The sequence below is a fragment of the Saimiri boliviensis genome, chromosome 1 (assembly GCF_048565385.1).
Source record: "Saimiri boliviensis isolate mSaiBol1 chromosome 1, mSaiBol1.pri, whole genome shotgun sequence".
NCBI classification, from domain to species: domain Eukaryota; kingdom Metazoa; phylum Chordata; class Mammalia; order Primates; family Cebidae; genus Saimiri; species Saimiri boliviensis.
Window position 1 is genome coordinate 201,240,646 of NC_133449.1, and position 15,385 is coordinate 201,256,030.

The window sequence follows — 15,385 nt, forward strand, 5'->3', positions numbered from 1 at the left end:
AAAGTTATATGATGAACCTAAAACATTCATAATTGCTAAAGAAAATATCTTTTGAAGTACTGGTACTTAAGTTTACCACAAATACATATGCTTCAATACTTTGTTTTATCTATCATGCAAAGGTAGATACAATATTAGCATTTAGAGTTAGCATGGACAATTTTATTCACCATGTCCTAAAATAAATCTATATATTAAATTTTATCAACCAGAGAAATTATGAAGAAACAGGGAAATAACAGAGAAGTGTATCACAAAACAACTTAATTTTTATGTAAATGAAAAGCTGAGTTATTTCTTTTTTATATAATTAACTCTTGATCACAGAGGTTGTGAGCAGTGTCAAATGTTCCAGGAACACTATCTCAGGTTTTATTTGATGCTGCCTTGCTGCTGTGCCTTCCTGTCCTTATCTTCACACACCTGACTTAACCTCTGCCACCTAGCTGGTCCTGCTTCTACACAGCAATGATAGATAAAGCCCTGGGAGAGACAGCATCACTGAAAACCACCAACATGCAATTACAAACACATGGCAAAAATAAGGAAGGGTTATAAACCATGAGCATGGCAGGGAAAGCAAATTATCTGTTATTTTAAGAGGCCAAATGCTACCACCAAGGCAAAGATAATTAAGAGATGACTGTATTTCCTTGTAATGTGCTGATACTAGATTAAATTACACATTTTCTGATTACAATTAAAAATGTTGTTGTTGTTACTGTTGTTTTTATGGCACACAGGAACTAAACTGTCCCAGATAGACAGTATTCTGTGGATAAGGTGTAATATTTTGCACTAACTTTTAAGGTTCTCAAAATACAATATGGACAATGCCTCATGAGAAAGTAATTTATAAATTGGAAAAATCAGAATAATAAATGAAAAACAAATATTCATATATGAAGTTTTACAGGCTGATATAAATTCTATGTAGGGCCAAAGTATAGCAATTTTGTAGTAAGTAAAAAATAGTTTTGAACATAGCCTTCATTGTATTGTACTACTGAAGAGGCTCAAAACTTACTGCTCAAAGTTCTATTTCATATTATCCAAAACCCATTCTGTTAGTTAAAAGAACAAAACAAAACTTGAAAAGTCCCAAACAGACCTCAAAGAAGAGTTCACATTCTGATTCTTACTCCTTCCACTTGTATTAAGTAACATTTTTAAATTTTTAAAATATATTTAGGTTGTGACTATACATGGAAATTTTGGTAAACTAAGTCTTTTGATTTCTCTGCAAACTATGATAAATATTATTACATTATATTTATAAAACGATAGTTTATTTCAAAAAATGTTTTAATGTATTCCCAAATATTTTTTTAAAGAACAAACTATCTAAAGAACTAACCACAACTATATGAAGTAAAAGAATATTGCTTTTAAAAACAAACACATGATCTACATGAAATTAACGTTTCTATGTATACTAATAATTTACAATTATTAAAGAAGTTATTAAAAAATCAAATGTTTTGTTTTTAGAATCAAAAATTTTATTTTAAAATTTTATCACAGTACATCTAATTATAGTAAATCCTGAAATTTTTACTATGATAGAAACATTTCTGTCTCACCAATAGCAAAAGTGCTTATTTATTCAAAAGTTATTACTGAATATAAGAAATTTGATGCAACATCTTTGCAAAGGACTGATTTTTATCACTGTTTCTCAAAAAGGTCTAAATAGCAGGAAAGTATCCCAAACAAGGATACTACATGTTGATTTCTTGTCTTAGCCAACCTATCCTTCCAAAGTTGCATTTATTTCCAACTGGGAGAATGCAGAGTTTGATGAACTAATTACAGTTTAGGTATATGAAGTACAAAAGCTCAGCCAGTACTCCACGAAATTCATTTAAGCATATGATGAAGAATGTTTGGTGGGGGGGAAGTCATATATGTTTGGGATAAAGTATCTGAGTTTTGCTACGTTTTTAAAAAAACTGAATAGTAAGGAACTTATATTGCTATCTCATAAAGATCACACTTCAGTTCTATAGGCTTCTTAGTTTCTTTGGGATAGGAAGGGAAACTAAAAAATCTGTTATTCCTCATCCCCTATATGACATTATGAAATGTAGGCTGAACTTACTATGAGTGTATGTGTGTATACATACACATACACAGGGAAAAGTCACACATATCCCTTGCCTGGGTATATCAGGTCTTTCAAAGGCTTGTCTGGAAGCACTGGAAGGAATATTTTTATCAATATGATTTCAATAAAATTCCAATACAATTTTACAAGCTTGATAATAATATACGTAAGATGTATCAGCAACAAAACGCAATATCCCAGGAGCCTATCATAATGACATCCCAGATGAAAGGAAGCTTTTTACTTCAAATATTCCCATCTTTCTCAGCCTCAGGAGACAGGTTTTTCTTCTTTGGTAAATTATCTGAGATTTTTTGCCAAAGATATGGGGGTAGAAGGGAAGCCTCCTTTTTAAAGGTTACAATTAATCCAGTACATTTAATAAGCTGTATTTAATAAGTTCTGATTGATTGAGCTAGCTGTTTAGCCAGTTATTTTCCCTAGATCTTGTTCCCACAGAATAGTTCAGCTAAAACATACTGGAATTAGTGAAATTAAAGATATTATTTAAAATGAAAAGGCAATAAGGAGGCAGCACTAGAAAATAATTTTTTCTTGGAGAAAGAAAAAGAGATTACTTTTTCTCCTTACTTAGTCCAGGCTAATTCTGAAGTATGTAATGAAGATTTGTATATCTTTACTCAGTCATTTGAGTAACAAGGTAAGTTTCTTTTTAGAAAGAAAAACAAAAAGTGGTTTTTTGTTTTGTTTTGTTTTGTTTTTTTAAGTCTGGTCTGGATTCTATTAAAATTAATTACCCAATAAATAATTATCCATGTTGAAAAAAGCAAAACAAGAATAAAACAGCATCGGAAATATACAAGTAAACCTCTTACTGAGCTTGAACAATCTAAATAAAACTTCAACACTAACATTTTTAAATTCTGAATTTTTAACAACCATAAAAATGACATTTAATTGTCTATTTTTATGTGAATTTAGTTATTAACATGAATTTAATAGTCTAACAAGTTATTCCAAATCTAGTTTAGTAATATACTGGAGTGGCTATGAGTAATTCACAAGATTTTAAATATTTCTCAAAAATTCCGTAAGACTCAGTCAGTAGCGTGACCAAGCAGTCTAAGGACTGAATTAAGACTTGGCTGGGCACAGTGGCTCTAGCCTGTAACAGTACTTTGGGAGGTCAAGGTGGGAAGACTGCTTAAGTCAGGAGTTCAAGACCAGCCGGGCACGGTAGCTCAAGCCTGTAATCCCAGCACTTTGGGAGGCCAAGGCAGGTGGATCACGAGGTCAAGAGATCGAGACCATCCCGGTCAACATAGTGAAACCTCGTCTCTACTAAAAATACAAAAAATTAGCTGGGCATGGTGGCGCGTGCCTGTAATCCCAGCTACTCAGGAGATTGAGGCAGGAGAATTGCCTGAACCCAGGAGGCGGAGGTTGCGGTGAGCCGAGATCGTGCCATTGCACTCCAGCCTGGGTAACAAGAGCGAAACTCTGTCTCCAAAAAAAAATATATATATATATAGTGAGACCCTATCTCTATAAATTTTTATTTATATATTTTTGAGATGGAGTCTTGCCCTGTCACCCAGGCTAGAATGCAATGGCACAATCTCTGCTCACTGCAACCTCCATCTCCTAGGTTCAAGTGATTCTCCTGCCTCAATCTCCCAAGTAGCTGGAATTACAGGCACGTGCCACCACACCTGGTTAATTTTTTTGTACTTGTAGTAGAGATGGGGTTTCACCATGTTAGCCAAGCTGGTCTCGAACTCCTGACCTCATGATCTGCCCACCTCAGCCTCTCCAAGTGCTTAGATTACAGGGGTGACCCACTGCACTCGGCCCTATAAATTTATTCTTTTTTAATTCCATAAGACTCCTTTCATTTTAAAGCTATATATCACTTAGGAATTTTGGGAGGAGATGAAAAATCAAATGTTTACAAAAGATGGGAAACACTGATCTACTGAATGTGCCTGATGTTCGTAAAACTTATTTTCAGTGAAAGGGAAGTGTAATCATAGGTAGGAAAGTGTATTTTGTGCCATTTCTAGTTTGATAAGTAAACATAATTTTTAAAGTTGTACAGATATACTGAATGTTTAATAAAAAATGAAAATAAAAAATAATGTTCTTTCTTCCAGTTTTTTAAAAAATTCTAAATATTATAGTTTGAATCTACTGAACTAATTTTAAAATAATGAAAAATGAGATATTCTGGATATTTATACCTCAGGATCATTTGTGTTCAGGCTAGACAAACAGGAATTAGCCTGTTTGAAGTATTCTGTAAATAAGTTAAAATAGTGGTCTGTCTCTGGCACTAAATGACTAGCTATAATTCTACAAATTCTTATTTTTTAGCAATAAATCTGAATTGGCAATTTTTTCATGTACTGATATCATTAACCAAAAACATACTTTACCTAATATTTGCATTCTATAATAAAACTAGCCATAAAACTCTTATTCATAAATTTCTTAACAATGTTTTGTACTACAGTATTTGAGAATTTAAATTTGTTTGGTTTTTAGGTAATAATAAAACTGTTCTCTAGCATAGTAACTATACAGAATTACATGCTAATCAGAGATGAGCATTAGGGTACAATTATTCCTAAAACTTATATTAAACAAACAAAAATAAACAACTCAGCCAAACTCAATTATCAGGTTACTTCCACAGCTTCCCATTTCCTGGATTGTCTTTTTGTACCCCTACCTGGGTTTTTGATAAGAGACACTATCTTTAGCAAAATTTTCTTTTACCTTCCTTTCTTTCTAACAGTTCTGCTTCCTTCAGTACCTTCTGGTTTCCTCCAACTTCTTTACTGCTGACTTCTTTAGTTCCCTTACTCATCCTTTATTGGTAATGACATGCTTTTCTCTCTTTATTATTTTTACCCAGTTACTTTTCCTATTGTGCCTGTGACTCTCACTAATCCTCTTTCATCACTTTACCACATTTTTGCTATAGTTTTATTTTTTCAGTATCAAATATTCTTTCCTTAAGCTCATATATTTTACATATAAAATGTGCCACAATATAAATAACACATTTTCATCAATTAACTATATTCAATGCTAATATTTTTATCACACATTTAAACTAATACTATTATATCATTACACTGTGTCAATATGTAACCATATTTTAGTAAATTTAAACATTTATCATCAAGTTGGGATTGCCTATGTAAACTATACTATCAGTCTGACATGATCTCTGTCACCTGTTTTAAGCATCTGAACAAACATATGAACAATAAATTTGTTCCTTTACAGTACAAATTATAGAATATCAGTCTCAATAAGTCCTTTTAGAAAATTATATGTGATACTGCAAATGATTCAAAATGTGCAATTAATAGAATAATATTTAATTTTCCTCAACATGACAGAATTCAGTGTATAAGAGTAATATAACGCAAAAAAACTTTATTTTTCCTTGTTAATCACTCTTTTACATCTTAATGAATAGGGAGGGAGGTAAATTAAGACCTTAAGAATAACAGAAGACAACTCACATTTAAAATGTATACTATTCAACCTGAACTTAACAACATGCCTTTATTAAAAGAAGTACAAGGCAGCTTTTCTAGACTCAAAGGAGAACACTAAAAAATACAAGCAGTTTATGTTATACGCAAAGATAGTTACATTCCCCTAAGCCGCTGGTGGAAGCCAAGCATCATAACACTGTATTACAACTGATGTACAACTTAACATAACTGAATGACATTTCTAAAAAGCAAGCAAGCAAGCAAGCAAGCAAATCTTACTTACAATATTACTCTACATAAAAGGAAGCACATTTTTATTTTCCAGTATTTTGATTTTCTAAATTCTAGTACAAAGTAATTCCAAAATTAAAATAACATCTATGCCAACACAGTGTATATGAATTTTAAAGAGACTGCTGTTGAATTATTTAATAATTCTTCTGATATCTACATAAAGAACAAATCATTTGGACCAAAATGTGCTCTATTTTTGTTTTAAAGAATTTTTTTCAAAGAGTACTACTATCAGATGGGCATTATTTACTCGATATATCAGGGATACAACTAGCATTCATGACTGGCTGTAAGACGCAACAAGTGATTTGCTCAGCCGCTCGTTATACAAATTCTGCAGCAGACAGATGGCCCTAGAGAAGGGACAATATTCTTGACATGACTGGAACAGATCTCATTAAACATAATATGATTTAAAAGACTTTCAATTGAAATGGACCCTCATGATTGCAGTAAGCTTTAACACCTCTGGCCTTAGCTTCAGAGGCAGTCTCTGAAGAATAGTTCTCAATGCAAAATTATAATATCCTTAAGATGGGAAGAAGCTAATGTGAATGTAGTCTCAGTTGTCTGAGATACTACTAATAGTGTTTTTAATCCCTTTAGTACACTGGAAAGGAAAGCACATACTTGTAGCTGATATAACATATTAAAATACGATTCTGATCATAACAATAAATATTAACTGATGACATCAAATACAATATTCAGATAAAAATAAATTCAACTATCAGCTAAAGCCTTAAGTTCTTTCTTCTATCAAGATTGTTGATCTAAGTGTTCCATTAGACTGTCTTTAAAGGGAGCTCTACATTTTAATGATACTGTTAAAAACAGGCAAATCAACATGTCAATTAAAAAAACCATTATGATTAATTCTTACTTCATTTTACTACCTATAACGCATTTGCTTTATTTTATCTAAAATTATGCTTTAATATTCTAATTTTTGTATATTTATTTGCATAAACAGTGATTTATATTTGTTGCATTTTAAAGATTTTAAGTTAAATATGCTTCCATATGCAAAAGAATGAATTTGAACTCTTAGGGAGACCAAAGGGGGAGGATCACTTGAGCTCAGGAATTCAACACCAGCCTGGGCAATATGGTGAAACATCATATCAAAATAAATAAATAAATATCAATAAATAAATGAAATAAATTTGACCCTGTACCTCACTCCATATACAAAAATTTAAAAACTATAAAACTCTAAGAAGAGAATGAAAATGAATTATCAACATAACCTTGGATTAGACAACTTTTTTTTTTTTTGGACACCAAAATCACACACGGTCAAGGAAAAAATTAATTGTTCTTCATCAAAATCAAAAACTTAAGAATGCTAAAGGACATTATCAAGAAAGGGGGAAAAAATCCAAACAGTGAGGAAAAATATTTGTAGATTATATGTATAAGGAGCTTATTTTTAGAGTATATACTCTTACAACTCAACAATAAATAAGCAATTTTAAAACATGCAAAGAATAGTAATAAACACATTTCCAAAGAACAGATATAAGTGGCCAATAAGAACATGAAAAAATGCTCAACATCATTAGTCATTAGGAAAATGGAAATTAAAACTACAGTAACATACTACTTCACACCCACTAGAATGCCTATATTATGAAAAAACTGAAAATAACAAGTGTTGGCAAAAATGTGGAGAAATCAAATATTCATATATTGCTGATAGGAATGTAAAATGGTATCATTACTATGAAAAACACTTTGGCAGTTCCTCAAAAGCTGAAATAGAGAATTACCATATACCCAGAAATTCTACTCCTGGGTTCGCAATCAAGAAAACTAAAAAATATATTCATATAAACTCATGAAAATGAATGTTCATAGCAGCATTAATAGCCAAAAAGCTGAAACAACCAAATGTCCATCGTTCATGAATAAACAATATGTGATAAATCTATATAACGTAATATTACTCAGTCATAAAAAGGAATGAAGTACTATTACACTGTATAACACGAATGAACCCTGGAAGAATTATAAATGAAAGAAACTACATACAAAAGGTCACATATTGTATAATTTTATTTATGTGAAATATCCAGTATAGGTAAATCCATCAGGATCAAAATTAGACTAGTAGTTGTGGGTAGTTTATACACAGGAGTACCTCTGTATTTAAGGGGAAAAAAATCTCCTTCTCTAAATATTTAGAAGACCTAATGCTTTAGAGAAATGCTTCTGTGTGCTTGTTCATGTGTATCTGAGATGGCCAAGCTGGCTGCTGTTACTAAAGATTACTAATACTCTGGCACTACTGTGATATGTCCAACCCACATTTCAATGATTAATCTATCATACAGATTTCAATTTTATAATCAAAATGTTCTTTAAAATACGAATATACATATAAATAAATATATATATATATATATATATATATATATTTAGATGGAGTCTTGCTCTGTCATGAGGCTGGAGTGTAGTGGCATGATCACAGCTCACTGCAACCTCCACCTCCTGGGTTCAAGCTATTCTCCTGCCTCAGTCTCCTGAGTAACTGGAACTACAGGCATGTACCACCACTATCAGCTAATTTTTGTATTTTTAGTAGAGACTGGGTTTCATCATGTTGGTCAGGCTGGGCTCGAACTCCTGACCTCGTGATCCACCTGCCTGAGACTCCCAAAGTGCTGGGATTATAGGCATGAGCCACTATGCACAGACAAACAAATGTATTTTTAAAATATAGAGAGTAATCCTTATTGTCAAAATGTTATGCTTCACTAGAAAAGAATTGTTTATACCATTCTCCCAATAAGACCCCAAAATACATAAAATAGTCCTCATAATCATTTGTATGTAGTATACAAATCCTATAATTCAAGTTTATTTCTATCTTCCCTATGTTAATATTACATAGGGTTTTACTATACACATACATAAACAGATTGATATGCACACAAAAAGATTATGCACTTATCTTCCCATTTGTAAGTACAAATTTATACGTACACACACACACACACACACACACACACACACACACATTCATTAGTATATCAGAAAGAAGCTAGACAATGACCATTTTCAGTAGCAAAGACAGTTAATCCTACTTACTGCGGAAGAGCCCAGTGCTGATTTTGGAGACCTAATTATTCCAGCAATTGAATGACGAATAGATTCAAATTTGGATAGCCTCTCCTTTCTTTCCTGGAGGGATTAAGAAAGAAGGCTTCAGCAACAGTAAACTATCCAATAGGTATATACATTTATATATTTAGGTACTTATCCACAGTTTATCCATCATGTCATCGAACTAAATAAAACATGAACTTCCTGACATTAAAGATAACCAAATACACATAAACTCTATGACATTTTACTTTACCAACCCCTCAACAAATGTCTTGATTTGGGGGAAAGAATAAAAAAAAAATAGAAATTCATATAGAGATTTATAAAGAATTCATGCAGATAAAAACAAGAAGTGCAAAGGAAATTCACAGAAAACCAAGTACTAAATAACACACACAAAAAAGAACACAAGGTATAAGGAAACTACCTAACATAGCATATTTTCAGATAGCACTATAGTTGTGAGGGGATTTCAAATAAGAAAAAATAATCACACACACACACACACACACACACACACACACACACACAAAGGAAAAAAAGTATACGGAGCACATTTTTTAAAAGTGACTTTCACTTCAGTACCTAGGAAGTTTCCCTAAGATTCACATTATGATGATGACCATCATGATGATCCTGATGATGAGGAGAAAGGCAGGTGGGAGGAGGATGAAATAAATTAAGAAGGTAATGATAGACCTACCTACCAGCAAACCTACGAAATCCAGATTGCTATTTGCCAAAAATGCATATTTCTAAATATCATATATCATAATGAAGAAAACTTGTCCTAAAATTTCAAATCTTTAGATCCATTTTACAGACATAAGTGAATGGGGTAGGTAAGAGGATGGAAAAAATGAGGGAAAATAGGAAAAAAAAATCAAAATTGGGACATAAGAAAGACACCAACAGCAAAGCATGTGTGTGGTCTGTAAATTTTCCATTGATGACTACATTTCAACTGCTAATCAGCAGCAGGCAAAAGAAAAAGTGATCCTTTTCTCAAGCACACTATTTCTGTATGTCTTCCAGCAGTAGTGATGCCCAATTTTACTTATGGAAAACAACTAAAGCAGGCCACAAATAACATCTTCTGTTTCTTCTGTCTGTAATACCTAAGGTATATCTCTGTAATACTAAATGTAGACATTCTTGGCCACATGCTTTCTCCCAAAACCCTTCAGTAATATCAAAACAAAACATTTTCTAGTGGGTAATACTAAAATTACCCAATGGATTAGAATTATCTAATGAATAGGTCCAGTTATGGGATAAAGAAGACTTTAAAAATTGCTCCCTTATATTAAGTTATAAAACATAATATATTGTGTGTTGGATGGGATACAATTAGTGAAAACACCTTTTCATATGAAGGTTCTTTTTAGATAGGTAGGCCTAAAAATATATTATCAAAAATAATAATGAGACCTTAAGTTTTATATAGCAATAATCAAAATGCAAATAGGGTTAATAAAACATTCCAACCAATGCCAGCTCATTTGTTGCCCAGATTTCTACAAATAAAACATGAAACTCACTTGCCATGTAGTTCCTGTCTACATAATATCTAGTATCAGCGTTAAGTTACAATCTACCTAAGAACACATCACTCCATGCTGAGTTCATTGACAGGTTGATTTTTATATCAAAGCATCAACTGGCTACTTTAAAAATTAAAATTAAGGCTGGGCATGGTGGCTCATACCTGTAATCCCAGCACTTTGGGAGGCCAAGGAGGACGAATCACGAGGTTGAGAGTTCAAGACCAGCCTGGCCACCATGGTGAAACCCCATCTCTACTAAAAATACAAAAATTATCTGGGCATGGTAGCGCATGCCTGTAATCCCAGCTACTCAGGAGGCTGAGGAAGGAGAATTGCTGGAACCCGGAAAGCAGAGGCTGCAATGAGCCGAGATCGTACCACTGCACTCCAGCCTGGATGACAGAGCAAGACTCCATCTCAATCAATCAATAAATAAAAATAAAAATTTAAAAAACTTCCTTTCACTTGCCATTAATACAGTGCCTAAATTTGCTTGCAGGCCTGCTGGGCTGGAGATAATATACACATTTCACTCATCTCAAGTAATGGCAAGCTACAAAGAGCTTTTTCCAGATAAAGGAGGTGTAGGAATTAGTTCTGGCAAAAGGATGGCTCCCTCACAATGGAAGTAGTAGGAGACTGATGAAGGGGTGAATGGAGAGGTAATGTTTTTAAATAATACCTGATATTATGAAATAATATTCTGATGAGATGCTCAGCAAAAGTGCTGTTTAAGTACAGCTATAAATACATGCATTGATCATTAATGGAAACCCCAGAAAAGAGTTTCATGGTACCAAGTTGGCAATCAGTACTTTCCTTAGAGCACTCAATCACAGTTCACCTGAGGTACCCTTAGAATATGAACCAATGAGAAGGCTGATCGTAAAAAGAACACTTTTTTTGTTGTTGTTAATAATTAGTCTTCAAAACAAAAATCAAATATTATTTCTCACAGACTTATGTAAATAAACCCAATCTAATAACATTCTTGGACAGAACAATGAAAGTGATTATTTGGCCCTGCAGGAACAGCCAGCTACTTTTTAAAATCAGGAGGCAATAAGAATCAAGAAAAAGATAATATTAATGCTCAAACTCCAGGGTCAGTGCCAAATACCTTAGGGGTATCTTATGCAAAACAGTCATAAAATTCAGACGGATTTTTGTGAGAAATAACTACAGGGAAATTATAACCCCAGAGAAGACTGCTTGCTGAAAAAATTCTACATTATAGATTGCTCCATAATGTAAATGAAATACTGTAAATATCAGTATGTTCTTCATTTTTAAAAATGCATTTATAAGTTAACAAGTAACTTAAGGTTTTGAAGATGCTGATTTGCTGGGCACAATGAAAGATACACAGTTTCTATTCCCATCAGGTCAGAATACAGAATTTAAGTACCAAAACAGTTTCTAAATGATGTATTTTAGCAATAGAGTTTCTGACTAAAAGCAAATCATTTTAGAAATATTCACTCCCTAGCAACTCAGTTTGTCATGCTGTCTTTTCCCTTTGATGCTTGCATATTTAAGAATATTTATTAAAAGACAACCCCCTTGCTAAGTCAAGCGTATTCATTTTCCGAAATAATGAAATTAGACACCAAATGCACAAAAGAAACATCTGAATGATTAAGATCTTGTTTAAAACAACAATGCTAAGGAAACCTATATTATAACAGAATACAGTTTGGTGAGATTCAGGTTGTAAAATGTCTTAAATTATTCTTTTTGTTTTCTTAAATGAGGTGTCTCTAGGGAAATAAGACCCAAGAAGAAGGATATAATTAGCTCCCGTCCTATTCAACAGCCAGTTCATGTTCCATGGTGCTTTTCCCAAATGTGTAACCAAAATGGATAAACATATTTTTTAAGACTACTTTCTAGAACAGTTTTACGTTTATATCACAAGCGGGAAGAGGAACAGATTTTCTCGTGTTCTCTGCCCCGACAAATGCACAGCATCCATTATAAACATCCCCCTCCAGTGTGGAACCAATGTTACAACTGAGAACCTTCACATCATTATCACTCAGAGTCCATAGTTTTCATTAGGGTTTGCTTTTACTGTACATTCTGTGGGTTTGGACAAATGTTTAATGACATGTAGCCAACACTGTCCTAAAAATCCTCTGTGTTCTGCCTATTCATTCAACCCTCTATCAAAATATGTTTTTTTGTAAACCATCCAGTACTACAAGATGTACACCGACCAGCTTCTTGATGAGCATCTCATTGATTTAGCAACTCAAGAGAAGACAGACTTTGCTCAGTAAACAACCATGTAATTTGTTTTTATGAAAAATTATAACTATTACAAATTAAATTATTAATGTACCTTAACTAACATTCTGCTTTTAGTACAATTAAAGGACATAATAATACAGCAGTAAATTTATCTATTTGCCTTAAATTAATAAATTATGAGACAAGGAATATTTTATAACGAGTAAAAAGTATTATTTAATTAAATACCTCAAGGTCTAGCAATCGAGGTATTTTACCAGCTTCAGTCACCTTAATATTCCCAGCTTTTCAGACATATTTTCAGATATATTTTCCATCTTCTCCACTAGATTCTTATTAACGAATGCCTCATAATTCCAAGATCTGGGCCACCTCTGAGTCCATCTATTTTCTTGGCTGTGGGTCATATTTCTCACTTTTTGGTGTGTTGTATAGTCTTTTATTGCAGGCCAGACAGTTTGTATAACAGAAGAGTAGAGTATGAATTCAAGAATATTCTCCTCAAGAAAGGGGCATACCCACTCCTTTCTTTGTCAAGCTGCTGGAGAGCTGGAGCTGCAGTTAATTAGTTGGGTCTAGCCTTTGCTGCAGTTTTAGTTTAAATCAACTGCCACAGTCTTCAGTCAAACATTTTGAGAGAGATCAGTTTTCCTTCATCTAGTAATAGAGTTGAGCCAAGATGAGATTCTAGCATCCTCCCTCTGCTTCAAAGCTGATCCACCAGCTTTAGGAAATATAGATCTCTCCCAGCTTTACGGCCTCTTGGGTGGGGGAGGGAAGTCTCTTTGCTCTCACCCACTACTTTATGTACCTAAGAAGACAACTTTCAGCTCTAATACCCATTCCCCTGCCTAGCCTTGGTGGGCCATTGCCCTAGACTGTGAAGAGCCAGCAAATCAACATCTTCAACATCAACAAAACTATTATTTTGTAGCTTATAGAGAATCAGTTTGGAAAGGGGCTCTTATATTATTTTGTAAAAGAGTGCTCAGTTCTTCTACCTGAACTCCTCCTCATCCCCGCAACACACACACCTCACACACCACCTTTCTGATGTGTTGCGGATTTCATCTGAAGTATCTCTCTCAAGTTTTCTTCTGTGATCTCCTGCTTCACTCAGTGAAAACACTGCAGTAAAAGCTGGTGGGTAGATAGTGCTTTGCTCTGTGAGTTAGGCTCCTCTGGATTCTAATCTGTCACATCAGCCTACACTTGATGCTACAAATCTGTTAAAAGCTTTTGAGAATTCATCTGCTCATATGCTTCCACCAAGGATGGAAGTAATCATGGGTCTATTTTTTCCTATAAAAGGCCTGTCACTTTCTGGATGTTGGTTTATTTATGTCTATTTCTGTCCTTAGCTCTCTGATGAGGTTTTTAAAAACTATTATTTTGTAGCTTATTTTGGTTGCTAGGTAGAAATGATGGAGACGTCTCTTGTTACTTTCCATATCCAAACTGGATATAAATTTCATATGCTTTTCATTAAGGCCAGTTATTTATTTAATACTAGTCATCATTTTACTTTCCTTTATTTATAAACCAGAAAAACACAAAAACACAGTTTATGGTTATTCACTAAAAAGTCCATCAAAAAGAACACTAATTTGTCAAAAGCTACAGATTTCATTTTGACTACCATTTTCTACAACAGTCAATTACTACACAGTTAAAGGCTACATTCTTCAGAAAATAATTTAACAAGTTAAAGGCCAAATGTCTCAAAAGTATGATGGGTTATTTTGTGGGGTTTTGTTTTCCTTTACTCACAGCTTTCAGGGGATAAGAAAGATTCGTTTTATGGGTTTTGTATTTGTTGCAGAGGACCTCAAAAGGACACAATAAAGACTACTAAGTATATATCTCATTTTTGTAAATGTTTTAAGTTTCCAACTTTATCTAAAAAGTTTCTGAATGGTTTTAATGTTTAACATTCTTGTACTGCACATGCATCAATAATCCTCTTATCTGCTCAGAGCTCCTTTTGTTACTGGAACTAGTAATTGGGAACATTTAGAGTTTCAAGGCCTCAGTCAAGATTTTATTTATTAGAATGGATTAAGAAACGGAAAGACTTAAAAGAAAATCCTAAGATTTAATAAAAATATAGAAAAATTTAAAATTTTAACTAAACAAATATAGTGGTTATAATATCGTACCTCTATTATCAGCTAATTAAAATCCAATCAGGGGATGCATTTTAGAAAAAAGTCAGTCAGATTCTGAGTGCTTGTCCCACCCTCAGCCTCTCTGAAAGAAACTGTCACATTATGGGACATTGGTATGTCCTGCCTAAAAATGAAGTGAATACAATATAAGATAGAGTAGAGAAATATGAAAACAAATTCTTGACGACATGGTTTGAACTTCTGTGTATATCCAACATGAGTGGATAAACTCTTTTTCGTTTTAACTAATCCAATGTGGGTAACTATTATATAGAACTCATATAGCAGGCTTTCCTGGAGTATCTATTACTAATCAAAGATTTTCTTTTCTTTCTTTTTCTTTTCTTCTTAGGAATTTATAATTTTTTTTTTACTTTATATGTATAGATATACATATATGTTATTGAACTTTAGGTTCTGGTAATATTTTCA

The 15,385-nt window shown here is 33.1% G+C and overlaps 1 protein-coding gene across 9 annotated transcripts in view; it reads right to left on the reverse strand.

The window, feature by feature from the left end:
• FER (FER tyrosine kinase) overlaps positions 1-15,385 on the reverse strand; it is a 505,234-nt gene that overhangs the window by 262,733 nt on the left and 227,116 nt on the right. For 8 of the 9 annotated variants that reach the window (XM_074382850.1, XM_074382836.1, XM_010339983.3 and 5 more), the window contains one exon: positions 8,968-9,060. In XM_074382850.1, coding sequence (XP_074238951.1) covers positions 8,968-9,060 — 93 coding nt within the window. Of the gene's footprint in view, positions 1-8,967; positions 9,061-15,385 lie in introns of those variants that run through there. The other variant, XM_074382874.1, reaches the window with a different exon arrangement.